The sequence below is a fragment of the Mirounga angustirostris genome, unplaced genomic scaffold (genome assembly GCF_029215605.1).
Source record: "Mirounga angustirostris isolate CCGP_5_RB_7025 unplaced genomic scaffold, mMirAng1.0.hap1 SCAF_17, whole genome shotgun sequence".
Lineage (NCBI taxonomy): Eukaryota > Metazoa > Chordata > Mammalia > Carnivora > Phocidae > Mirounga > Mirounga angustirostris.
Window position 1 is genome coordinate 39,060,481 of NW_026991725.1, and position 25,949 is coordinate 39,086,429.

Here is a 25,949-nt window from a genome sequence, read left to right on the forward strand (position 1 = left end):
GGTGGGTCAAGTCATCTAAAGGTCTTACTTATCATTTGTGTTAAATTAAGTAGACAGAAACTGCTGCTCCTCTGTGTCTCAATGACATTCCAGCCTGAGCACTGAGCCTCAGTTCCCCCTGATGTACACAGGATGGAAGGGACTGCTTCTGAAGGAGGAGCAGGGCCAGCGAAGGAGGTCATGGGTGAGGGTGGGAGGAGAGTGGTCCCACCATGTCTGTCGCATATCAATATAAACTGGGTGGGGGAGGGGATGTTCGGAGGGAGGGGAATAAAAAAAGGAAAAAAGTTCACTGCTCTCAACAGCCTGGGGTAGGAGATTATTTTGAATTCTCTGAAGTGGGAACACGAAGTGGTAGGCAAGGATAGTAATTACAATAAGCATTTATTGAGAACCTATTATATTGCCAAGCACTGTGCTTGGGGGATACGAAGATTAGTAGGATAACAGTCTTACAGGGCAATCAAACATATCAACAAAACTATATGGTAAGTACACTTCCTAAGACTCAAAAAATGGAGAATTATGAAACAGATCTGGCCTCAGGGGTTTTATGAAAAAGAATCAGGGAACATTTCTATAGTTTTATTATTTGAAGATTACTGACAGGTATTATCAATCCAAAACATGTACTATTATTATGTAATAGTATATAAACTATTGTTTTAAGTGAAACAACTGCTTCATTAAATATCAACAGCAACCATTATCAATCTAAAACACGTACTACTGGGGCACCTGGGTGGCTCAGTTGGTTAAGCGTCTGACTCTTGATTTCGGCTCAGGTCATGATCACAGGGTCCTGAGACTGAGCCCCACAGCGGGCTCTGTGCTGGGTGTGGAGTATTATTATGTCCTACTATTAACATGCAAAATCAACATGCTTTGTTAATTCTCTGGGAAGATAGAGTAAAAGGTATGACACCTATCCCAAGGATCTCAATTTTAAAAACATAAAATAAAATAAAAACATTATTTGAAATAAGCAGATGGGTCTGACTCCTGGAAGACCAGTAGAGTCCAACTTACGGATGTGGTTTCATTTCTATGTAATTCTTGGGAATGAAGCCATCTTTCCCATTGAGTTCTGCCTTGTACCAGTTCTGATCACATTCTTCATTCAAAACCTAAAGAGAATTAAGACAAGGGGGGGAAAAAATCAAATCATTTCCGTTTCACACTCTTTTTTTTTTTTTTTTTTTTTTTTAAAGATTTTTATTTATTTGACAGAGAAAGACACAGTGAGAGAGGGAACACAAACGGGGAGTGGGAGAGGGAGAAGCAGACTCCCTGCCGAGCAGGGAGCCCGATGCGGGACTCGATCCAGGGACTCCAGGATCATGACCTGAGCCGAAGGCAGTCGCTTAACCAACTGAGCCACCCAGGCGCCCCCGTTTCACACTCTTAAAAAGGCAGCCACTAAGACAATTATGTTGCCATTTTCGTTTGTTTGTAAAAGGCATTATCTGAAGTATGATCAGTTACATGGATGCAAGACTTCACGTGACTTCAAACAACCAGCACATCAACTCTTACAGTTAAAATTAAAAAGTAAAAGAAATGGTCTCGGAAAACCAGGGTCTGACCCCTGAACATCTAGCACTAACCCATCAGTAGGAAAGCAGACAGGAGCATGGCAGGTGAAATGAACAGTTTGGGCGAGGAGATTTGGGAAAACAGCAAGCACTGATGCTGGAGAATGAAGGGACTAAATAAGCCTGCTCTCCAGAAGAGAGCTTCTAGACTTCTCCAGAGCTTCTCTGGCCCATCTTCAGGATCACAGGGATCCAGTCCCGGGTCGGCCACCGAACAGGTGTGTTAGGCTGCTGCTTGCATGCACCATCTGTCCACGTGTCCTCATACACAAAACATATTTTAATGAAAAAGCATGGCAAGTCCTACTCTACTCACCCTCAAGGCCACAATGTGTTTGAGTTAGGGAATGCTGGAAGCACAACCACTAGCCCAATTCAGGGGGAAGATACAGAGACCATAAAACTGTAACACTGCATTCTCCAGACTGAAAACATTCTCTACAAACGTGACACGACTACCCAAGGTTATGAGCTAGTGGATCACACACAGATTTACAGATCCCAGACTGCTCCTCGTTACAGGAATGGGCTAGGCCAGGATGCCACAGAGCAGTACAAGGAGCAAAACAGGTTTGGTAGAAAAGCCACCTCTGAATTCTAGATTTCTAACAAAAGGCAAAGGGCAGAAGGCAGGGCGCCTGGGTGGCTCAGATGGTTAGGCGTCTGCCTTCGGCTCAGGTCATGATCCCAGGGTCCTGGGATCGAGTCCCGCATTGGGCTCTCTGCTCCTTGGGAGCCTGCTTCTCCCTCTGCCTCTCTCTCTCTCTCTGTCTCTCATGAATAAATAAATAAAATCTAAAAATAAAAAATAAAAAGAGAAAAAAAAAAGGGCAGAAGGCATTTTATTATTTTTATTTTTTATTATTTCGGGAGGGGAGGGGCAGAGGGAGAAGGGAAGATAGAGAATTTTAAGTAGGCTCCAGGTCCAGTGCAGAGCCCAATGAGGGGCTCGATCTCACAACCCTGAGATCATGACCTGAGCTGAAATCAAGAGTCGGGATGCTCAACCAACTGAGCCACCCAGGTGCCCCGGGCAGAGGCATTTTAAAAATTGGTGACTTAAGAGAGGAAATAGAAATATGAGCCCAGGGGTGCCTGGGTGGCTCAGTCGTTAAGCGTCCACCTTCAGCTCAGGTCATGATCCCGGGGTCCTGGGATCGAGCCCTGCATCGGGCTCCCCACTCTGCAGAAAGCCTGCTTCTCCCTCTCCCACTCCCCCTGCTTGTGATCCCTCTCTCGCAGTGTCTCTCTCTGTCAAATAAATAAATAAAATGTTAAAAAAAAGAAAAAGAAAAAGAAATATGGGCCCAACTCCAAAATGCTGAACACAAGGAAGTGGAGACGGACCAGCACAGTTGGCAGTTAATCTATACTATGCAACAAAGTTCTGGAAGAAAGCTGGTAAAAAAATTTTTTTTTAAGTTTATTTATTTTTTTTTAGTAACCTCTACACCCAACATGGGGCTTGAACTCATGACCGAAAGATCAAGAATCACATGTTCTTCTCACTTAGCCAGCCAGGCGCCCCCAGGAAAGTTGGTAAAATTCTTTACAAAATGATTTATTCAAGATGCTGAATAAGGCTGTACTCATTACCAAATCAGAACTTGGACTGTTTCATCAGAGTGCATGTCGTGTAGGTACTGACGGTCCCTGACTTGCAATGGTTCAACTTATGACTCTTTGACTTTATGATGGTATAAAAGTAATAGGCATTCAGTAGAAACTGTACTTCAAATTTTGAATTTTGATAGTTCCCTGGGCTAGCAATACACTGTCCTATTCTCTCTCATGATGTCGGGCAGCTGAAGCTCCCAGTCAGCCACGTAATCGTGTGGGTCCATAACTAATGCACTGACTGCCATCCTGCCCCCACACAGCCACTCTGGTTTTCACTTAAAGTACAGTATGCAATAAATTGTGTGAGACAGTCTATACTTTATTTATGAAATAGGCTTTGTGTAAAGATGATTTTGCCTAAGTGGAGGTTACTTTAAGTGTCCTGAGAACATTTAAGGTAGACTAGGTTAAGCTATGGTGTTTCATAGGTTAGGGGTATATTAAAGGCATTTTCTTTTCTTTTTTTTTTAAGATTTTATTTATTTGCTTATTTGGGGGGTAAGGGAGAGGCAGAGAATCCCAAGCAGACTCCATGCTCCAATGTGGGGGCCTGATCCCACAATTCCGAGATCATAGCCCAAGCTGAAACCAAGAGTTGGACACTCAACCGACTGAGCCACCCAGGCACTCTTAAATGCATTTTCGGATTGTGATGGTCTTAAGTTGAAAATGGTTCACATTGGCTAAAGTGGCAAATCCCGCAAGAGCTAATAAATGTGAATAGAGAGCTCTGGGGGGGAAAAAAAGCTACGGGTAAATCCCAGCAGCCTCAGCAATGAAAACTTTTCATTAGTTTTTCCCTTTAAAAAAAAAATCATTATATTTTATTAACTCCTGTAATGATACAACCAATATATGTATCACCTGAGATGCACTGATCTCAGAAGGGAGCCCATTGCTGTACAGTGTCACAGAAGACTCAACAGCATGAGAGCAAAGGAGAGATTTTAAAAGTTGCTTAAGGACAGTACTCTCTTATCTACCAAAAAGAAGGGCTTAGGGGTGGCTCAGTCGTCAAGCGTCTGCCTTCGGCTCAGGTCGTGATCCCAGGGGCCTGGGATCGAGCCCCGCATCGGGCTCTCTGCTCGGCAGGAAGCCTGCTTCTCCCTCTCCCACTCCCCCTGCTTGTGTTTCCTCTCTTGCTGTGTCTCTCTTTGTCAAATAAATAAATCTTAAAAAAATAAATAAATAAAAAAGAAGGGCTTAAAGAAAAATGTGGCCTAGTAATCACCTAAAGCATTATCTTATCACAACAACAATAATGAACCTGTAGGCCTACGAAGAGTTTTTCAAAATGTCTTTAAAATTCCTGAAATGGTGCGTTGTATATCTTACTCTAAAGATTTCTTGGAAGACAGAGTAGAGTCAGTCTCAGGCCCATCTGGGCACCAAAACAGAGTTAAGGTAACCACTTGGAAAAGACCAATTTTAATTTGTGACCTATAACCTTGCAGAAAAGAACTGTTATTGCATGCTAGTTCATAGAGCTGCACATTCTTATCACCTTAATAAGATAGAAGCAAACCCCCTAAAAATGCTCCCCCTAGTAATTCATGGGGCAACTCGCAGATTTGGCACCAATTCAGAACTATGGTTTTCTGCAGAACAAAAGTGTTACTAGGTGATTACTATGCTTTTCTCCCTAGGAAGACAGGAAAATATGGAATTAATGCACTTAGTTTATTTTTAATGTATGTGAATAATTAAAATGTTGGTTCTCTGGAATATTCTAGTATCTAGAATATCACTTTACCAGAAAGTCAAAATTTGCTGTGCATGCCTCTAAACTTCTTTACTCTAGAACTTAAGAACACTGGTTCTGGGGCACCTGGGTGGCTCAGTTGGTTGGGCGACTGCCTTCGGCTTGGGTCATGATCCTGGAGTCCCGGGATCGAGTCCCGCATTGGGCTCCCTGCTCGGCAGGGAGTCTGCTTCTCCCTCTGGCCCTCCTCCCTCTCATGCTCTCTCACTCTCATTCTCTCTCTCAAATAAGTAAATAAAATCTTAAAAAAAAAAAAAAAAAAAGAACACTGGTTCTGCTGGAGGCAAAGCACAGGAGAGTGCGTCCCTGCCAGCCTGGGCCACCCTGGGAGTCAGGGACCAGGTCTTCCGACCTAGTGGCTCCACTCACATCGGCATGACACGCAAGCCCTGCAGCTGGGACGACTTAGCAGATATTTACAAATTAAGTTTTATTCAAACGTCTAAATGCTTAAAACAGCAAAGGACACAAATTAACCTAAGTGAGTCCAAAGTGGAGCAGAGAAGGGGACCAGAACCATGTGTGGATGAGTCTGCACCTACAGAGACGGTGTTCAACTTCCTACGGACTGACGTGAATACTCACGTCCATTACACATAATTTAAAAAGCCTCGTCAGAGTTCTGAGAATGAGGACACGCCCCCATCTCCATTCCCCAAGATGGAAAGCACGCTCACTCACTCATTTCATTCCCCCCCGGAACGAATAGGTGGTGGCGTTCAACAACCAAATTTTCATTGAGTCCTGAAAATCTCAGGAAATGTTTTTTGGTTTTACCCCACAGCTGCAGGTTCTATCCGAACCTTCATATTCCCTCAAATTAGGATTTTGTAGCCACACAAAACACTCTAGTTTAACAGAAGCAAACTGATCAAGAGATGAGATTATGAAAGGAGGAAGTGACAAGTTTCAATGACTTTTTTTCTTCTTGCAAAAAGACTGAAAATAATGTCAGAACTCAAATCAGGAAGAGACCTACAAATGAGGAATGATGTGAAGTTTATACAGGACATTTAAAACTATTCCAGTCAATGGAGGGGGACAATGGGGGCTTTCAGGGTGTCACTAATGTTGTATTTCTTGACTGCATGCTGGCTACCTGGGTATGTTCAGTTTATGAGAATTCACTGAACTGGGTACTCAGGATCTGTGAACTTTTCTATATGTATATCATACTTCAACTAAGGGGCGCCTGGCTGGCTCAGTCGGTGGAGCGTGCCAACTCTTGATCTGAAGTTGTGTGTTCCAGTCCCATGTTGGGTGTAGCGATTACTTAAAAATAAAATCTTAAAAAAAGTTAGAAATGGGGTGCCTGGGTGGCTCAGTTGTTGGGTGTCTGCCTTAGGCTCAGGTCATGATCCCAGGGTCCTGGGATCGAGCCCCGCATCGGCTCCCTGATCCGCAGGAGGCCTGCTTCTCCCTCTCCCACTCCCCGACTGCTGTGTTCCCTCTCTGGTTGTGTGTCTCTGTCAAATAAGTAAGTAAAATCTTAAAAAAAATAAAAAATAAAGAAATAAAATCTTTAAAAAAGTTAGAAATATTTCAGTCAAGAGAACATAGTAATATTCTGGTCCAGTTCACACATAAGAAAATCACACCAGGGCCTCCTCATACATCTTGGGTACAAACTTCACACCCCAAAAAATACATAGGAAAGCAGAAAACAACACGGTAAGACTCCAGAAACCCCCAGAATGATAGCTTACCATAACTATTCTATGGAAAAAAAATTTCCAGAAATAAAACTTTCTTTAACCTTGTGATTCTCCTATTCTAATATTATGTGATTTTGATAACAGTATTCACTGCTGCCCTCACGCCCAGTCTGAGACTATTCTTAAAGCAATGTAAATTTCCATTTATACCAATACGAAGTTCAAAGCTTTCCAGTTAAGAAAAAAAAAAAAAGGTCAAAGATTTAGGTCTCAGGCCCCTTAGATCTGGATTCAAGGGGCTGAACACATGAGTTCAAATTCCAATCTTACCAGTGAACTCTGTGACCTTGGACAAATGACTGTTGTCTAAATTCTGGTTTCCCCACCTAGAAAGTGGTGGTAATACCTACACCTCCCAGGGTTACTGAGGTGACTGAGTAAGAGAACGTGATAAGCAGTGTAGCAATCAGTACAGAGCTACATTCCAGCTGTCTTAGTGGACAAATTTACTTCACAACATTTACTCTGCCTTACACATGTGCAGTATTAGATCTAACAAAAAGTGGCAATCCTGGGAGGACTAAATAGTACCTTCACTAAATCTGGTATCTTTAATGTAATGCTGTTCATGGGCACCAACGGCATACATATTAAGAGGACTGGGATTCTTGTTTTATTCTGAAAACACACCAGTAGGAGACTCTGGCTTCAAGAAAGATTTTGTTTTTTTAAAGATTTTATTTATTTATTTGACAGAGACACAGCGAGACAGGGAACACAAGCAGGGGGAGTGGGAGAGGGAGAAGCAGGCTTTCTGCAGAGTGGGGAGCCCGATGCAGGGCTCGATCCCAGGACCCCGGGATCATGACCTGAGCTGAAGGCAGACGCTAAACGACTGAGCCGCCCAGGCGCCCCTCAAGAAAGATTTTAAATGCACAGTTCGAGGATCACAATAGCTAATTCCTTTCCCTGTCTCTTCTACACAGATACTGGGAGATAAGAACTGTACTTAATTTTCTACACAAATTATGGAAAAAGGTATTTTTTTTTTTTAAGATTTTATTTATTTGTCAGAGAGAGAGAGAGAGACAGCACAAGCAGAGGGAGAAGCAGGCTCCCTGCTGAGGGACCCAGGCATCCCCAAAAAGGTTATCTTTTAGGAAAATGGCAGATAAGTATTTTGTTTATAAATTGCTAGTTTGTTTAGATTGTACTGTGAATTACGGGGCTATTCTCTTGTAATGAACATATTCAGTTATCTGTAAATAAACAATCAAAAGAAATCATGATTTTTTTTTTTAAGAGCAGGGGTGGGGGTAAGGAACAGAGGGAGAGGGAGGGCAAGAATCCCAAGCAGGTTCCGTGCCCGGTGCAGAGCCTGACACAGGGCTTGATCTCACAACCCCGAGATCATGACATGAACCAAAATCAAGAGTGGTCGTCGTTTAACCCACTGAGCCACCCAGGCGCCCCAGAAATCATGATTTTTAAAAAATAAGTATGGGGGTGCTGGGTGCCTCAGCTGGTTAAGCATCTACTTCAGCGCAGGTCATGATCCTGGGGTCCTGGGATCCAATGCTCAGCAGGGAGTCTGTTTCTCCCTCTCTCTCTCTCCCTCCTTGTGCTCTCTCTCTCAAATAAAAACAAAACAAAACAAAACAAAAAAAACAAAACAAGAGGGGCAGTGGGTGGCTCAGTCAGTTAAGCAGCTCCCTGTTCAGCAGGGAGTCTGCTTGTCCCTCTCCCTTTGCTCCTCCCCCCTTGGCTCATGCTCTTTCTCACTCACTCACTCTCTCAAATAAATAAATAAAATCTTAATAAAATAAGAAATGTCAACTGGGATGTTGGTATAAAAAATAAATAAAAATAAAAATAAGTATGCAGTACAGTTATGGAGCAGTGCGCCAATCCAAAATTTTATCAATTTGTAAAGCGCTTGTGTAAGGGCACTCACATGTAAAAGACAGGAACAATGATGTATTTAGGCTCCTACACAAACCACCCCCCCTCAAATGCCACTTATATGAGGTCCCTGCATTTAAGAAATTCAACATAAGCCAGTGAGCTTCTCCTGCTCTTCAAGGTCAATCAATCCCACAGTAACGATAATGAAATACTGCCATGACCTGTAGACAGATTAAGAATCTGGTGATCCTACCATATTAATTGCAAGTTCTTAAAAAAAAAAAAAAGGGAGAACGCACACTTTTTAAAGTCTTAAACCCCTAAAAAAATGTGACAGGGCCCTGGCTAGGGTAACTGCACTGGGACAGCCGTTTAAAAATCCACTGTCTTCAGCTGCCTGTTACATATTTTATTGGTAACTATGAGAATGCTCCTCCACTTTAGACTCCCTGAGCATGGATTACTGACTCGGTCTCAGACTGCACTGATTCACTGCTGACACTTTAGATAAGTGCTTTACAATCACCACCTCCGTCTGTCACAGGTTTTGCTCAAAGTGAGAAACATCTTGGTTGTGCGGCTTGCTCTACTGTGTGCCAAATCATGAAAAACACCCACACTGTAGACAAGCTATTCTGATTTTAACGATGAGATGCCCAACTTAAAGGCAGTTTAATAATTGAGGTTCCTGGTCCCACAGAAACCTTCAATTGTTTACCCAAGCACACAAACAGCACAATTCTCAAAGTTCACGCCGCCTGGCTAAGTCTCCAGGCTGAAGGACTACAGCTCAGTCAAGACACTTGACAGGCAGTCGGCCCTTAGACACCAGAACACTGAGAAGAAATGAAATGCATTTATGAGGTTTTAAAACTCTCCCAATTTTAGATTTATGAATTTGTGTGTGAATATCAAATTATACTGTTTCATTAAATGGTTTAAAGTGGGACACCTGGCTGGCTCAGTCAGTAGCGCATGCGACTCTTGATCTCAGGGTGGTGAGTTCAAGCCCCACGTTGGGTGTACAGCTTACTTAAAATAGTAAGTGGTTTAAAGAAAGTCTTCATTAAAAAAAGTATTCACGTAACATCAAAACAAGGGGGTACTTTACCTTATGGTGATGACCTCTCTCAGTGAAAGTATAACATTTGTGCCATGAAATGCTTTTTTAGCTCCCCTTTGAAAGGAGTCTTTCCAGAAGATTCATTTCTTTGGGGATCGAAGAGTCTGAAATCCTTGACTTATGTTGTTTTCAGAGAGGATTTCATTTATCAAAGTAAAGAAATCCAACAGGCACTGTTAGTGAAGTCTACCTTCTGACCACTAGTGAAACATGGTGAAAGGGCTAGGTTTTGCCCTTTAAACAAGTAGGCTCCACACCCAGTGTGGGGCTCGAACTCAAGACCCCAAGATCAAGAGTCATTTGCTGTACCAACTGAGCCAGCGAGGTACTCACCCCCCGCCCCTTTAAACAATTTTAAAAGGAAAAGAAAGAAAAAGAGAGAACAAGGCAAGGAGGGGAAAAAAAAAAAACCTCTCAAACTCCCAAATTTTTCACTGGTAAAAATCACTTATTACTTTTATACTGCCATCTGAATATGAACCATCTGCACCCCAGAAACAGTATTTTCTTCCCTGTTGCTCAAGCTACACTTCTGTTCTCTCCCTGAGCAGCTGCTATCAACGGGGATCAGTCTGAAAGGGAACAGCAACAAGTCAGCAGGCCGAGGGGCACCAAATGCCCAAGCATTAAGGCTGAACTGGTTTTACCTCAATCTACTTAATGCCCCAAATCAGTTCAAACAGCACTGGTTTTCTCTTTAGAAAGTACTGAATAGCCTCTTACAGACCCAAACTGTCCTTAGTCTGGAGTTCCAGTTTTTATAGTTCGGCCAGCACCTACTTATCTATCTTCTCACCAGCTAGTTCTCTAAATGAACCCTTCAGTTCAGTCAAGCAAGTCAACTCACCAACTTCTAAACACACTAGACTTCCAAGTTTTCCCTCTGGTTGGATTGTCCTTTTCCTTATCTATTTGGTAAGCTCTCAAGATTCAGTTCGGGGCAGGGCGCCTGGGTGGCTCAGTCGTTAAGCGTCTGCCTTCGGCTCAGGTCAGGATCCCAGGGTCCTGGGATCGAGCCCCACATCGGGCTCCCTGCTCGGTGGGAAGCCTGCTTCTCCCTCTCCCACTCCCCCTGCTTGTGTTCCTGCTCTTGCTATGTCTCTCTCTGTCAAATAAATAAGTAAAATCTTTAAAAAAAAAAAAAAAAAAAGATTCCGTTCAGGGCTTACAAACCATCTTGGTCAACTTTTCTGTTTCACTTTTATAATATTTAATGGAGGATCATGGTCAAGAGTAACAATCCCTTAGGACATCTTGTCTACCACTATACTTCGTACTGTGTACTACTGGTGTGCTATGGTCCTCTCCTAAATTAAACTGCAAACACTGTGAGGCTGGCTCCATGCCCAATTCTCATCTGTGGTCCCCACAGTTCTTAGAATGATATCTAGCATATTTTGAGGAATTGACTTGTATATGGGGGCCGTGTTCAAAGTAACGCATACTGTATCCCAGAGCTAGCTGGGTCCAAGAACAACGGCAGGAGCAGCACAGATTACACACCACCATCAGACTCCTTGATGAAAAACAGTAGCCTCTTAAACAGACCTTAGTGAAAGACGGACCGTCGTCAAAAGTTTGTTTCCCCAAGGAAGGAGAGGCAAAGTAAAGTAACAGAATTAGGCAGTCAGTCTTGCTATAACATGAGCACCACTGCCCAAAGACTTCCATGTGGAGGATCTCAAAACGGGGTGTGCTAAATCCTTTCCACAAGACTACCTGCTTTTACTTTCCCCAAGATAAAAAGATACAAGGTGGGGAAAAGGGGATGGACAGGTAGGTAAGGGAAATTTCAGTATGAAATGGATAAAAGCAGGTGATGACTTGGGTGGATGAGGGAGAGAGGAGGGATAGCTCCTACCCTATCCATACTAATGGGCAGCAGGGGAGCACATCCTGGAAAGTGGAGATGCTTGGTTCAGTCTGCAAGTTTGACTTCTGACTGATTTTTACAGGGTATTATTTTATAGCTAAAAATTTTCCAGCAAAATTTTTACAAAAGACAGCCTGGAAGGGGCTCCTGACTTTGGCTCAGGTCATGATCTTGGGGTCCTGGGACTGAGCCTTTGCATCAAGCTCCACACTCAGCAGGGAGTCTGTTTCTCCCTCTCCCATTGCCCTTCCCCCCAGCTTCTCTCTCTCTCAGGTAAATAAATAAAATCTAAAAGACAGCCTGGAAGACCTTGGAATTTTCTTATTCTTTTAAATGATTTTTAAAAAAAGATTTTATTTATTTGAGAGAGAGAACATGAGTGGTGGTGGTGCGGGAGGAGCAGAGGGACAAGCAGACTCTGCACTGAACGCAGAGACCATGCAGAGGTCGATGAGGGGCTCAATCTTGAGACCATGACTTGGGCTGAAACCAGGAGTGGGACGTTCAACCAACTGGCCCCTAGATCTTGGGACTTTTCTATTCTTCCACTGAATGGCAGCTAGGTTGATGTAGACAGAAAAATGATTAGACACACACACACACACTGATTATATTAAAAGCTGAGGACCACTAGCGCATTTGTTTTTAAATGTAAGACTTCCTTTATAATATTTATACGTGTAAAAAGATGAACAATTAAGAAGGCCAATCAAATTACAGATATTCCTCTTTCTCTGAGAAACAGTTAAGTAACTCAAAAACCAAATCAGATACTTTCATCAACCTCTAAAGGTTCAGCTGTCATTAAGAAAAGCTGCTCAGGACATTTTAACAAAACAGGAAGGTAGTTCACACTTACGTGATATTACTCCACCCAGATAAATCTGGAGGCAGTGAAACCTAAATGCACAGGCAATACCCCAAAATAAACTCTTTCTACCAAAGGGGTACCAAGAGTTTCCATTCAAAATAACTGTCTTTTGTGTTTTGTGACTCATGGAAGACATTACATTGGTGTAGCTGATTGCTCAAACAGAAGCGTAAAATGCTCTCAGAATGTCAGAATTATTACTGCAGGGGGTTGGGAGAGATGAGGGAGGGGAAGAGACAGAGATATCAGGGAGTTTCAAGAGAGAAAATTCGGTGCGTTTGCAAAATTCAGCAATCATACGATGGCTTGTACCAGGCAAGTACTATGTCACCAGAGTGCCAAGCCTTGAGCTATGTGATCTGAGGATACAATGGCTACACCTCCCAAGGAGCTTAGAGTTTAGTAAATTGCTAGGTGCAACACAGGGAGATGGATGCCAGGAGAGGAGATAATAATGGGTACTATGATAAGTATCAACTCAACAGAACATATCTGGGTTCCAAACACTGAAGAGAAAAAGACCTGAGTCCAGGACACGGGGGGGACACAGGAACACTTCCTGGATAAAGTGTGAACTAGGTTACACTCTTTGTCTGCATCTTTAGCTCTGCTCAGCCCATGCAGAACTGTGAGGGGAAGGAACATGGCACACTTCCCAACTTGCTATCAAACAAATGCTGGATGGGTTATTCTCTTGGCCACACTTGGCTGCCATTAACTAAATGACTGGTTAAGCTTCTTTAAGTTGAAAAGTAAAACTTTACTAACAGTATCAGAATTTCCCAAATGGAAGTGACCAAAATAATCTCTCACTTTAACAATATATATTTATAAAACATACTGTCTTTGCCATACTGTTTACTGACAACAGAAGGCTTTCAATCTTGGGTCAATTTCTACAACCCTCTCCTCCAAGAACCAAACAAAATAAAGAACAAGGAGAGGCCAGAGCACAGGAGTTACTATTTTCTAAGGATGGGAAACCCTGCTCCCATTTACCAATTCCACCCTCTGAGACCTATTTACTTCCTGCTACTTCACCATAATAAATACAACAGGAGACAGGAACTCCCAACAACAACCCCCCCCCCCCGTCCAAAAAATTCAAGACAGTAGAGTTTATTAAATTTCACTTAAGGTCTTATTGATTCAAGATGGGAACCCGAGTCTATTGATTTATAGTCGTTCTGTGACCCGAGAGCCACCTAAGAGAACCTAACTGAAAGAAAAAACCAAAAACAACAAAACCTCACCACACCAGAAAACCAAGGATCTAGGATCTAGGCCTCTGAAAAACTCAAGCCCAGAGGTCCTTACACCTAGGATGTTAACATTGAGAACTAAAAAAGCTAGTTACAATGTGTTTCCACTTCCCATGCAGTGAATCTAGCTCCAAATTAGGACAGTCTGCGATCACAAGAGAGAGGTACTGGATAGAGTGGTAAGTCCCCACTTCCTATTCCCACAGTGGAGGCGAGTGCAGGCAGGCAGGCAGGTAATTACAATACTAAGGTGAAAGTGTGGATTATCGTTAAGTATAGCGTGAGGGAACACAAAACACAGGACCTAACCTAGTCTAGGGCTAGGGAGGCAGGCAGAGAGTGACCTCTGAGGGGAGATCCAGAGGGTCTCCTGTGGATGCTGTGGGCAGAAGGTTATCGTGTACATATGGGGGAATGAAAAGTGGAGGCTAAGGATGACAATCAGAAGGCACGGAAGAGTGACACCCAGGTGTACATTTTCCACACGTTCTGCTGGCTGCACTGCACAAGTACAAGGAACACACACTATAGCTGTGGGCACCGATGACAGGGTTTGCACGGGGAGGGGCAGTGCAGGAGAGGGAAGGATTCACATTCAAGACCTTTTTGGACGTGGAATCCAAACTGCTTGGTAATGAGATGTGGCTCACTGGTGTCTCTCCTCGCCACTGGTTTTTTTCTGGAAAGCATTAAAAAAAACCTATGCCCTACTGGGCAACTTTCTCTCTTTTAAGGCCACCATGAATAAAAAGAATAATTTTAAAAGGCAGATGGTACCCCTGTGCCTCTCCAGATCTAGCTCACACCCTACTCTGTCCTGTGTGGACCCCATCAACAGGCTCCTTTACAGGATCTCTTGCTCTGGATGCTCTCCAGTTCGGGGGTTTCTGTGGACAATCCTGGATCTTCAACTGTTGGTCTCAGCCCTCCTGACACAGTCCTTTTCTCCCCCAGGTTCTGGTAACTCCCCCTACTTCCTTTGCCTCGCTCTTCTTCAGGCCTCAAGATGGAAACCTGGTTCCTAGCTCTGGGCACTGCACCATCCCCTGTGGTTTTTCAGAGAAGCCCTGCCTACACCTTGTAAAGAGTCTCATTACTAAAGTCTCCTCAAATTAGCTAATTTAAGTGTGTCATGTATTTCCTACCAGGACCCTGACTGAAATGACTCTCAAAATCAGTTGTTATCTATCCTTTGGAACTCATTTAGACATTTCATGATATAAAGTGACATTTCTTATGGGGCAAGGAGAATGCAAGAAGTATCTGAATTCTACCAACTACTTGGGAGAAGAAAATTATAAAAGGGCCTTGCTTTATGAGGTCCACCTTTTTTTTTTTTTTTTTAAGATTTTATTTATTTATTTGACAGAGAGGGACAGAGCAAGAGAGGGAACACAAGCAGGGGGAATGGGAAAAGGAGAAGCAGACTTCCTGCAGAGCAGTGAGCCTGATGCGGGGCTCAATCCCAGGACCCTGGGATCATGACTCAAGGCGAAGGCAGATGCTTAACGACTGAGCCACCCAGGCACCCCGAGGTCCACCATTCTTAAGCAGCCATACGATTCTGTCTTGTTTATTATTCAAACAGTTCCAGGGAGCTGAGAAAGGGAGTGAAGGTATGAAAATCTAGAGCCCGTCATCTGGTCATTACTAGATGGTCATAATAATTGATAGTAGCTCTCCTCTTTGCCTTGCACTTTAGTGTTTACATGTCCGTTACACTGAAAATGTGATGCTAGGAAGCTACATTGGGAATAAGAAAGAAAAAAGACATGGCCCTTGCCCTCAGGAGCACTTATGAGCTAAGGGAGCTGTCTACATAAGTCATGAGGGAATGAGTTAAACGTGGAATAAGGGAAATTGCTGATTGTGAGCTGAATATGGAAGCCACGGCTATTGGTTTCCAAATCAGCTGCATAGCTGATGTAGACAATTCAGTTCCTGTCTGGGAACTATAAAAGGGGCAACTTCAAAGAGTCCAGGAATAGAGCAAGAACCTAAAGGTAGAGCAACTCAGTATGTCAGAGGATACAGTGAGCAAACGGAGCTTCCCTTTTATGTTTGAACTGGGGGTCAATCAAAGAGGGAGCCACTGCTGTTTATCACACTTCACCTGCGACCCTCTGCCAGGCTACAAGATGCCCTCCTGTGACGAAGCTGTCATGTGTTCAACTAGACACTGGACAGCTGGCTGCGGCTCCGTCAAGCAGAGTCACCTCTTACAGGCAACCACTCCGGCGATGCCACCGCACTGCAGGGAAATACTGCCTAACAGATAAAGCGGCTACTCTCTCCGCTGCCTCCTCCACTCGGCGGAAGTGCCGCCAGAAGCCGAACAGTCCAAAAGCCCAGCAAGCTTCAGGGACAGGACTTCATGTGGGCATTCTGGAATAACCAGATCAAGTGGCCCATTCCAAGTCTTCTGTTTCTATCACTCAGATACTTGACAGCCTGCCCTTCATCTCCCCTCCTTTCGGATGATCATGTTGGCAAAGATGAAAACAAGTTAATACTCAGTGATAGTGGTGGGATGGTACTGGTGGGACTCGAAAAAGGTACATGGTTTTATGACAAGGAATTTGGCCATACATATTCAAGATGTGAATTTTCATACCTATTAACCCAGTAATGCCATTCTTAGGGCTATCCTAACAAAATAATCAAAGATGTATATGAAGGTTCGGGGAGAAGACAGGAATGCAGCGGGTGCCCATTTTGAGTTAGACACTGGCCAAGGATACAATAAAGAATAAGATCCTTACTTGCAAGGAGCTGACAGTGGGGGAGGCAAGGGAATTAGAACTTCAGGTAGGGTAAATTATATGCTGAAAAGTTCAGGGTGCATATCTTAGAGGGACCTAATCTAACCCTGTGCAGAGATGGGTGTCAAGGAAAGCGCACCTGGGCAGTAACACTTGAACCGAAACCTAAGTATGAAGACACAAGTAAGAGCACAGAGATTCTAAGCAGAGGGAAGAGTATGAGCAGAGGTTCCTGGTGAACCTCTGAATCCCAGGGACGATGTCCAAAGCGGAGGTGCTGGAGGCCAAGGAGAGAGAACTGGGCAGGCCTTCGGAGAGTAGAATGAGGATTCTGGGAGAACAGGCACTGAATCTGCTCTGAGATGATGAGTCTGGCTTTCATGGGGACCAAGCGGCAGCAGGAAGACCAGTTGGTTAAGAAGCTACTGTAGCAAGTCAGGCAGGAGGAGATGGAAATTTAGACTAGGGTAGGGGGATTTTGGTGGTTCTGAAAAGCTCTAAAATAAACATTTAAACACCCATACACATTATTTTAAGAATCTAAATTTACTCCTCCACCTTGCAAAATCCCCCAACAGGGAACAAAGTACAGTAGAGGGTGAGACAGAAAACTTTGTGCCATATCATGGGCTTCTCACGGTGACATAATTTATTTTTAAAAAATATTTTATGTATTTATTTGTCAGAGAGAGAAAGTGGCAGGCGGAGGGAGAAGCAGGTTCCCCACCGAGCAGGGAGCCCGATGTGGGACTCGATCCCAGGACCCTGGGATCATGACCTGAGCTGAAGGCTTAACCAACTAAGCCACCCAGGCGTCCCTCACGGTAACATAATTTAAAAGCTGGATAAAGTTTAAGTATTTTCCACCATAAAAAAAAAATCTATAAAAGGGGAAAGGGGATAATCCCTCAGTTATCTGAGAACACAGGTGATATTTTAATTGCTATACAATTAAAAATAGCTAGACAAAACTGACGTTACTTCCTCAGACAACAATTCAAACGGATAATGTGCAAACTTAGAATCCATGAAAATATTCAATTTTTTTTTTTAAAGATTTTATTTGACAGAGAGAGAGCAGGAGAGCACAGGCAGGGGGAGCGGGAGAGGGAGAAGCAGGCTCCTCTCTGAGCAAGGAGCTGGATGTGGGACTCGATCCCAGGACCTTGGGATCATGACCCGAGCCGAGGCAGATACCCAACCGACTGAGCCATCCAGGTGTCCCAAAATATTCAATTTTAACTAGTGTACCCTGACACATGTTTATTCACTTATTAAACTTTCTCTACTTCCAAAAGTGACATGAGGAAAATGGACACAAGAGCCCAGGACAGGACAACTTGTTCTCAGCACCTCTAGCAGAACTGAAGAGAAATACTGCGGCCGCTAACAGGCAGGCTAAACTGACTACCCCTCCCTTTACCCGGGGAGAGCAGGCCTCCCTCTCCAGTGATTACCCAGCTCTGGGGCTTCCTCAGGCAGCTGCACAGCCAGAAAGAGCAGATTCGAGGGAGGGCTGGGGGTGGGGCTGCCAGGGAACAGCCACACGGCTGCTCGGGACCGTCAGAGATGACAAGCCCAGCCTTGCTCGCCTGTTCCTTTTCTCTCTCTGTAAGCACCTACACACTGTTCCATGTGGAAAATCAGCACTTTCGTCCCACGGAAATGTCACAACCTGCAGAGCAGAGGGACTCAGAAGACTAAATAACAGGATGTATTAATGCGAATGATAGGTTTGTGTCAGACCCTCAATTCCAGACTACAAGAACAACTAACTTCCTGGTTGCAGGTGGCATTTAAAGTGGGAAACTTGGGTGCCACCCCAACCCCACCCCCGATTCTGGGGCAGCCACAGAACCAAGTGAGTACAGAACTAATCCATGCTGCCTGGAAATGCAAGAGGGAAGCAGGCATACAGGATTCCTTCCCTCCCTTGCCTGCAATATCGAGTAGTTTCCCCAAAAGATCAGACATACTGCGATCAGCTAAGGTATGACTACTCTTTGCAGCTACTATTTGCAGCTATTGTTAGGCCTTTATAACCCCCCTCCGTGCAGTAAAAGGGTTTTAATGTCATGAATGGCTGAGCACAATAGACCTATAATGACGAAGCTATCAAATCTGAACGGACTAGAACCAAAATGTTTTCTACAGTTGTATCTTCATGGTCAAGATCACAGTTTGCACCTCTGGGAGAAAAAGTTAAGCTAGTTTAAAAAATTACAGTTCCTTTATTGGATGGCCTTCTGCGTTTTCCTTGAGTTCTAATGGCCTTAAAACAAATTTTTTTTCTGGCTTCTTCATTTCACTTTTAAGCTATTGCAAGTTTTCAAGGATGATATAAAATATCTGGACTACCCATTCCCCTCTTCAATAGGTCTATCATTCTGGGGTTTTCCTCCAATACCTTCCTCAGCTGCATGTCCTGATTCCTAGATTTCATGCCTTCCTCATTCTTGGTTTTTACTGTGGTGCACCCTTAAGTAATCTCACAAGAAAAGGTGCTTGGAAAGCAAACGTTTTGAGTCCTAGCAGGTCTGAAAATGCCTTGATTCTATGTTTATACCTGAATGCTAGTCTGACTAGGTGCAGAACTCCACAGAATTCTAGGCTGAACAGCATTTCCCCTCAGAATGTGGATGACATTGTTTTCTGGTATTTGGAGCTGTTCATGCAAAGTTTATTGGCAGTCTGATTATCAGTTCTTTATAGAGACTTCTTTTTTCTAGATGCTTTTAGAACCTTTTTTTTTTTAAGATTTTATTTATTTGACAGAGAGACACAGCGAGAGAGGGAACACAATGGGGGGGTGGGAGAGGGAGAAGCAGGCTCCCTGCTGAGTAGGGAGGCCGATGTGGGACTCGATCCCAGGACTCTGGTATCATGACCTGAGCCGAAGGCAGACGCTTAAAGACTGAGCCACCCAGGTGCCCCAGAACCTTTTCTTTTTTATTGCCATTTTGAAATTTCACAATAACATATCTAAGCATGGATCTGTTTTTACTCATTATGCTGGGGACCTGGTGGGTGGGCCCTTCCAACCTGAAAATGCACATCCATCAGCTACGAGAAGTTCTTTCTTTTTTAAAAATGTGATCGTCTTTCCTTCCATTTACACTGTTCTCTTTCTGAAACTTTAAATGTTTGTCAGTTATTAGTCCTAATGAAAGCCCACAAGTGGGCTGGCTCTCACCACATTCATTCTCCCAGCTGACTCTTCACACCTCTCCCCATCTCCTTAAGTCTTTTTTTTTTTTTTAAGATTTTTTAAAATTTATTTATTTGAGACAGAGAGAATGAGAGAGAGAGAGCACATGAGAGGGGGGAGGGTCAGAGGCAGAAGCAGGCTCCCTGCCGAGCAGGGAGCCCGATGCGGGACTCGATCCAGGGACTCCAGGATCATGACCTGAGCCGAAGGCAGTCGCTTAACCAACTGAGCCACCCAGGTGCCCCTCCATCTCCTTAAGTCTTAACAGCTCCTCCGCTACCCTTCCCAGATGAGCTTGCTTCCTCCCTCACTGACAAAACAGAAGCAAACAGAAGACATCTTAAACAACTCCTACCACATCTATACAACTTCTTGTGCCCATATCCTTGCCTTCTCCGTCCTATTCCTCTTGCCCATGCTGGCATCAAGGAAAAATCTACTACTGTGCTACATCTCTTCTTGCCCGCTCCAGGACATTCATCCAGTAATATTCCTTTCTTTCTCCTGCACCATCAATTTTTTCTGTCTCAACTGAATCTTTGCTATCAATAATTAAAAATGCTGTTCTTTCTCCCATCTTTGGGACTGGGGCAGCAGCAGAGTTCTTTTGATTCCACTGCCTCCTATCTTTCCTTCCCTTTACATCATGACTCCTCAGAATAGTTGTCCATATTCCCAATTCCTTTTCTCCTGTTCCCTCTCTCACCCCCAACGTTAGATTATGAAAGTTTTCAAATGTTGGAGAAAGTTAAAAAAAAATTTACAGCAAACACCCATTTATCCACTACCTAAATGATTAACAATATGTGCTTCATCAGGGGTGCCCGGGTGGCTCAGTCTGTTAAGCAACTGCCTTCTGCTCAGGTCATGATCCCAGGGTCCTGGGATCGAACCCCGCATTAGGCTCCCTGCTTAGCGGGAAGCCTGCTTCTCCCTCTCCCACAGCCCTTGCTTGTGTTCCCTCTCTTGGTGTCTCTCTGTCAAATAAATAAATAAATGAATAAATCTTTAAAAAAAAAAAAAATACGTGCTTCGTCACATATGGATCCATCAAATACATGCTTCCATGATTTTGTTTTCTGATGCATCTCCAAGCTGAAAACATCAGTGCACTTTCTCCTGAATACCTTGGCATACAATTACTAACTGCATTTAAGTATGGTTTGCAGTGCTTTCTTTTGGTGTAAAATTTATAGAACCACTTCCACCCCCCAGCGAGTTTTCTCCCTGGGCCCACCCTTCTCTCGGAACCCACTCCCAAGCATGCGTTTGCTCTTGCCACTGCACTAGAACTACCCCGAGAGGTCACTCATGATCTCCTATTGCTGAATCAAAAGGTCAGTTCCCTGTCCTTCTCTGACTTGGCTTATGAGCAGCACATCACAGAGGTGATCATTTCCTTCACCTCAAGACACTTCCTTGGCTGCCAGGACACAACGCTTCCTAGGTTTTCTTCCTATCTAACTGGTTCAATGTCAGTTTTTTCCCCCCCGTTAACTTTTTTTTTTTAAGATTTTATTTATTTGACACAGAGCGAGAGTGAGAAAGGGAACATAAGCAGGGGGAGTGGGAGAGGGAGAAGCAGGCCCCCGCTAAGCAGGACCCAGGACCCGGAGATCATGAGCTGAGCTGAAGGCAGTCACATAACTGCGCCACCCAGGCACTCCTCCTCATTAACTTTTAAATGTTAAAAGTGCCCTTGGGGCAGCTGGGTGGCTCAGTTGGCTAAGTGTCCGACTCTTGATTTTGGCTCAGGTCATGATCTCAAGGTCGTGAGATCAAGCCCCGTGTTGGGCTTTGGGCTCTGTGCTCAGTGTAGAGTCTGCTTGGGATTCTCTCAAATAAATAAATGTTAAAGTGCCCCAAGGGCTCCATTCCCTGAACCTACTTTCTTCTCCATCTGCATTCACACTGCCTTAATTTTCTCATCCTGTCTCATGGCTTTTATATATCCCAAATCACAACATTCAGTCCACTTCTACTGCTGACACTCTATAGTCCAAGCTGCCATTATGTCTGCTTGGTTATAATTTTTTTTTTCTTTTTTAAGATTTTATTTATTTATTTGAGACAGAGAGAATGAGAGAGAGAGAGCACATGAGAGGGGGGAGGGTCAGAGGGAGAAGCAGGCTCCCAAGGAGCAGGGAGCCCAATGCGGGACTCGATCCAGGGACTCCAGGATCATGACCTGAGCCGAAAGCAGTCGCTCAACCAACTGAGCCACCCAGGCACCCTGTCTGCTTGGTTATTAAAGTGACTTCCTAACCGGTCCCATGCCTTTCATTTTGCCCCCTTTCAGAATGTTCTCAATTCTGCAATCCAGAATAACATCATTAAAATGTAAACCAGCTCAGTCACGGTGGAGGTATCCAAGCAAACAAGACAACTAAAGGTAATGTGGTATCATGGAAGGGACCCAGGAACAGAAAAAGGACATTAGGGAAAAACTAAAGGAAATCTGAATAAAATATGGACTCTAGTTAAGAATAACGTATCAATGGTTCACTAATTGTAAAAAACGAAAAAAAACAAAAACCCCAACATACTAACATCAGATATTAATTATAGAGGAAACTTGGTGTAAGGTATGCTCAAACTTTTTGTACAACGTTTCTGTAAATCTAAAGCTGTTCTGAAAATACCCTTAAAAAAAAAAAAAAAAAAGCTAGACTGCCATTCTACTTAAAATCCTTCAATGGTTTCCCATTCCTCTAATGTATGGTACTCCTTGGTTGTGTGTTCACGTTTTAAACTGAGGCAATACAAAAGCCTTAACCGGAAGCGGGTGAGGCCTGGCAAACAAAAGCACTCTGCTTTAGAGTGAGTGAGCAGGGGCTGAGCTGCAGGTGTCTTCAGGAAGAGGAACTGAATACCATTTCCAATGCCACAAGATTTTTTGAGACAACTTAGAAAAAGTGATATTGTCTCTTATTCTCCATGACAATTCTAGCTGTTGATAAATCCTCTCATCATACTGTGGCCTCCCTTTAAATTAAGGATCCTGTTTACTGTTCTTTGTATGTTGTACTGAACACTCAACAAACATTGAAAGGGAATGGGGAATGAGTGTGCCCATAGATGAACAAATTGGGATTAAAAAATAGCAACAAATCACCCACAATGTAGGAGACACTTGGTCAAGTATGTTAGAGCTTTAAAATTCTAATCAAAATGTTACATTTAAGGACTTCTTTCATAACAATGTAGGTAAAATATAATTTGGAATCATTCATCTTAATAGGCCTTATGACCAAATTTTTATTTTTGTTATTATTTTTAAAGATTTTCTTTAGTTGAGACAGAGGAAAAGCACAGGAGTGGGGGGAGGGGCAGAGGGAGAAGCAGACTCCCCGCTGAGCAGGGAGCCAGATGAAGGATTCAGGACTTGCTCCCCAGACCCCGAGATCATGACCTGAACGGAAGGCAGATGTTAACCGGCTGAGCCACCCAGGTGCCCCCTCCTCTTTTTTATGGCCAAATTTTTAGTTTAAATACTTACTTATAAAAGCTATTTTCTCCCTCTAAACTTATCTGTGTGGGCAGTGAATCTAATAAGTAACTGCAGTGAGAGGCTGGAGAAGGTCAGTTCCAGAGAGCTCACACGGAACTAGCACAGCAAACACTGCCAGTCACTGGGTGTGGGAGCCCAGACTCCCAGACTGGGGCGCAGTGACACAGCTCCTCTGCATCAGGCCCCCACCGGACCCTCCAGCCTTCGTGGCTGTCACTTCCTGCCCTGAGCTCCACGTTCCAACAATACTAAAGCTACTGCAAGTGGCTTCCCAACTGCCAAGATGTTTTAGGATTTTCAGACTTGGTATATGCTGTTTCCTCTACTTAAAAATGGCAAATTCAAGACTCAAGCATCACTTCCTCTTTGCTACCACTGGCCTTTGAATTATCTCATCATACTTGTCTCAATAGATTTTAATGATCTGTCTTCTCTACGAGATCGAGCTACTTGTGGGCAGGAGCCTCATCTATTAATCTTGGTATCCTCAACGGCATTTGGTAAGGGTCTGACAGTTTGATTTGTCTTGCAAAGAGAAACAGTGTACTACAGGAATATTCTAGTTCTTTCTCTCTTAAAAGAAATGATAAACTATCTCCCAAGTGTAAATGAGGAAATGTGATTATTACATAATGAATTTTTATGGCTGGTTTTCTTTTTACTCATAATAAGCAAATGTTTCAATAGCTTAAGTCTCAAAAATATGGTTTCAACAGACTGCAGCCATTTAGAGTATGTCTCTCTCTCTCTCTCACCCCCTCTCCACCCACCCACCCACTTCTTAAAAGATAATTCTGGACAGCAGGGACTGGTTTTGTATGTGTTTGGAATAATTCCTGGTAATTGTAAGCCCTTCGCACACAAAAATCAAAGGACCAGATGGGCTTTTAGGAGATTTTCCAATCCATTTTCCTATTATAAAGCCTAGTAAATGAAGTCACAAATATGGACAAAGTAATTATCCTATTTTAGAAGGCTTCCTCAGAACTATCCTTAGGAATCCACGCAAGTGTAATCACTACCAATGCAATCTAGGTCTCACTCAGCATCAGCACGCACACAACCACCAGCTGTACCATGTGCGTCTGCACCGTAAGGAATGATGGGACACTGAAGAAAGGTGTAGAGGAGCGAAAAGAACAGACCTAGTGGCATCCATGCTGTCCCTCCCTCTGAATCTTGCCTCAGTCCTCCGGCTTGTCTGGGCCTCACACGAATCCCTCATACAGTAAGAATCCTGGGCTGGAGCTCTATGATACTAGCTGTAGCTGCTTTTGTTTTTTGTTTTTTGTTTTTACTTTTTTACAGTACATTGTGTGTCTGTTATATAACCTTTATATGTATATTAAAAATGACCCTTCCCAGAGAGGGTATTTTTATTTTGCAGATGAACTAAGTAGGGCTCAAAGACTTCCATTAAATGCCTTGGCCACAAACACAGTTAATACAAAATGTAACCACAGTCTCTCTTGTTCTAAGAGACATTTGCTAGTCTGCCTCCTGGAAAGGGGGGAAAAAACCCCCAAAACTACAGAGTGGCAAAGATACAAGTAAGTGTTTTTCCTTCAGGCAGTGTAAGGACAGAAAAATAGGTCAAGATGGTCTACTATACCATGAAAAAGGATAGGGAAATCCTAAGAAAAATGGGCCCAAACACTTGGCTCTTTTAAAATGTCATTATAGGGCGCCTGGGTGGCTCAGTTGGTTAAGCGACTGCCTTCGGCTCAGGTCATGATCCTGGAGTCCCGGGATCGAGTCCCGCATCGGGCTCCCTGCTCGGCAGGGAGTCTGCTTCGTCCTCTGACCCTATCCCCTCTCATGTGTTCTCGCTCTCTCAAATAAAAAATAAATAAAATTAATAAAAAAAAATGTCATTATAAATTCTATCATTTCTTTTTTTTTTTTTTTTAAGATTTTATTTATTTATTTGAGAGAGAGAGAATGAGAGACAGAGAGCATGAGAGGGAGGAGGGTCAGAGGGAGCAGCAGACTCCCTGCCAAGCAGGGAGCCTGATGCGGGACTCAATCCCGGGACTCCAGGATCATGACCTGAGCCGAAGGCAGTCGCTTAACCAACTGAGCCACCCAGGCGCCCAAATTCTATCATTTCTTTATCAATCACCTAATATATCAGGAAATACCATCGTACTAATCTCATTAATTTATTTGCAAAATACCAGGTATCTTGAATGAAGATATGAGGCTAATACTCCCAACAGTGTGAGGAGCCACCCTCAGTATTGTGGTTGGGAGGAGGGCAGGGTGGGCATGCAGGACAATGAACTCCCCACGAAATTAGGACAAAAAAAATTCCCAATTTAGTAGTTTTTAACATCCCTGAAAACAACATGATTTCAAGAGCAAAATACATTATACTCATTAAATGTCTGTTGTTAACTGAGCCAATTTCACTCCTATAGATCATTAATATTATGTTATAATGTAAATATTTTAGGATTCATGTCTTCCACCCCTGGTTTTTTTTTTTTTCAGCTTATTTTCTTTTTTCTTTTTCTTTTTTTTTTAAAGATTTTATTTATTTATTTGAGTGAGAGAGAGAAAGAGCACAAGAGGGGGAGTGAGAGAGGGAGAAGCAGACTCCCTGCCCAGCAGGGAGCCTGATGCGGGACTCGATCCCGGGACTCCAGGATCATGACCTGAGCCGAAGGCAGTTGCTTAACCAACTGAGCCACCCAGGCGCCCTTATTTTCTCATGTTTAAACCAACCTCAAAATTCCCTGATGTAGGGGGAACTATATATTTTTTGAATCATTACATATACAGTGTTAGAATCACATAAAT

At 43.4% G+C, this 25,949-nt stretch overlaps 1 protein-coding gene across 2 annotated transcripts in view; it reads right to left on the reverse strand.

Annotated features, from left to right (window-relative positions):
• GRB2 (growth factor receptor bound protein 2) overlaps window positions 1–25,949 on the reverse strand; it is a 75,920-nt gene that overhangs the window by 11,332 nt on the left and 38,639 nt on the right. For both annotated transcript variants that reach the window (XM_064582178.1, XM_045888474.2), the window contains exon 3: window positions 1,030–1,127. In XM_064582178.1, coding sequence (XP_064438248.1) covers window positions 1,030–1,127 — 98 coding nt within the window. The remainder of the gene's footprint in view (window positions 1–1,029; window positions 1,128–25,949) is intronic.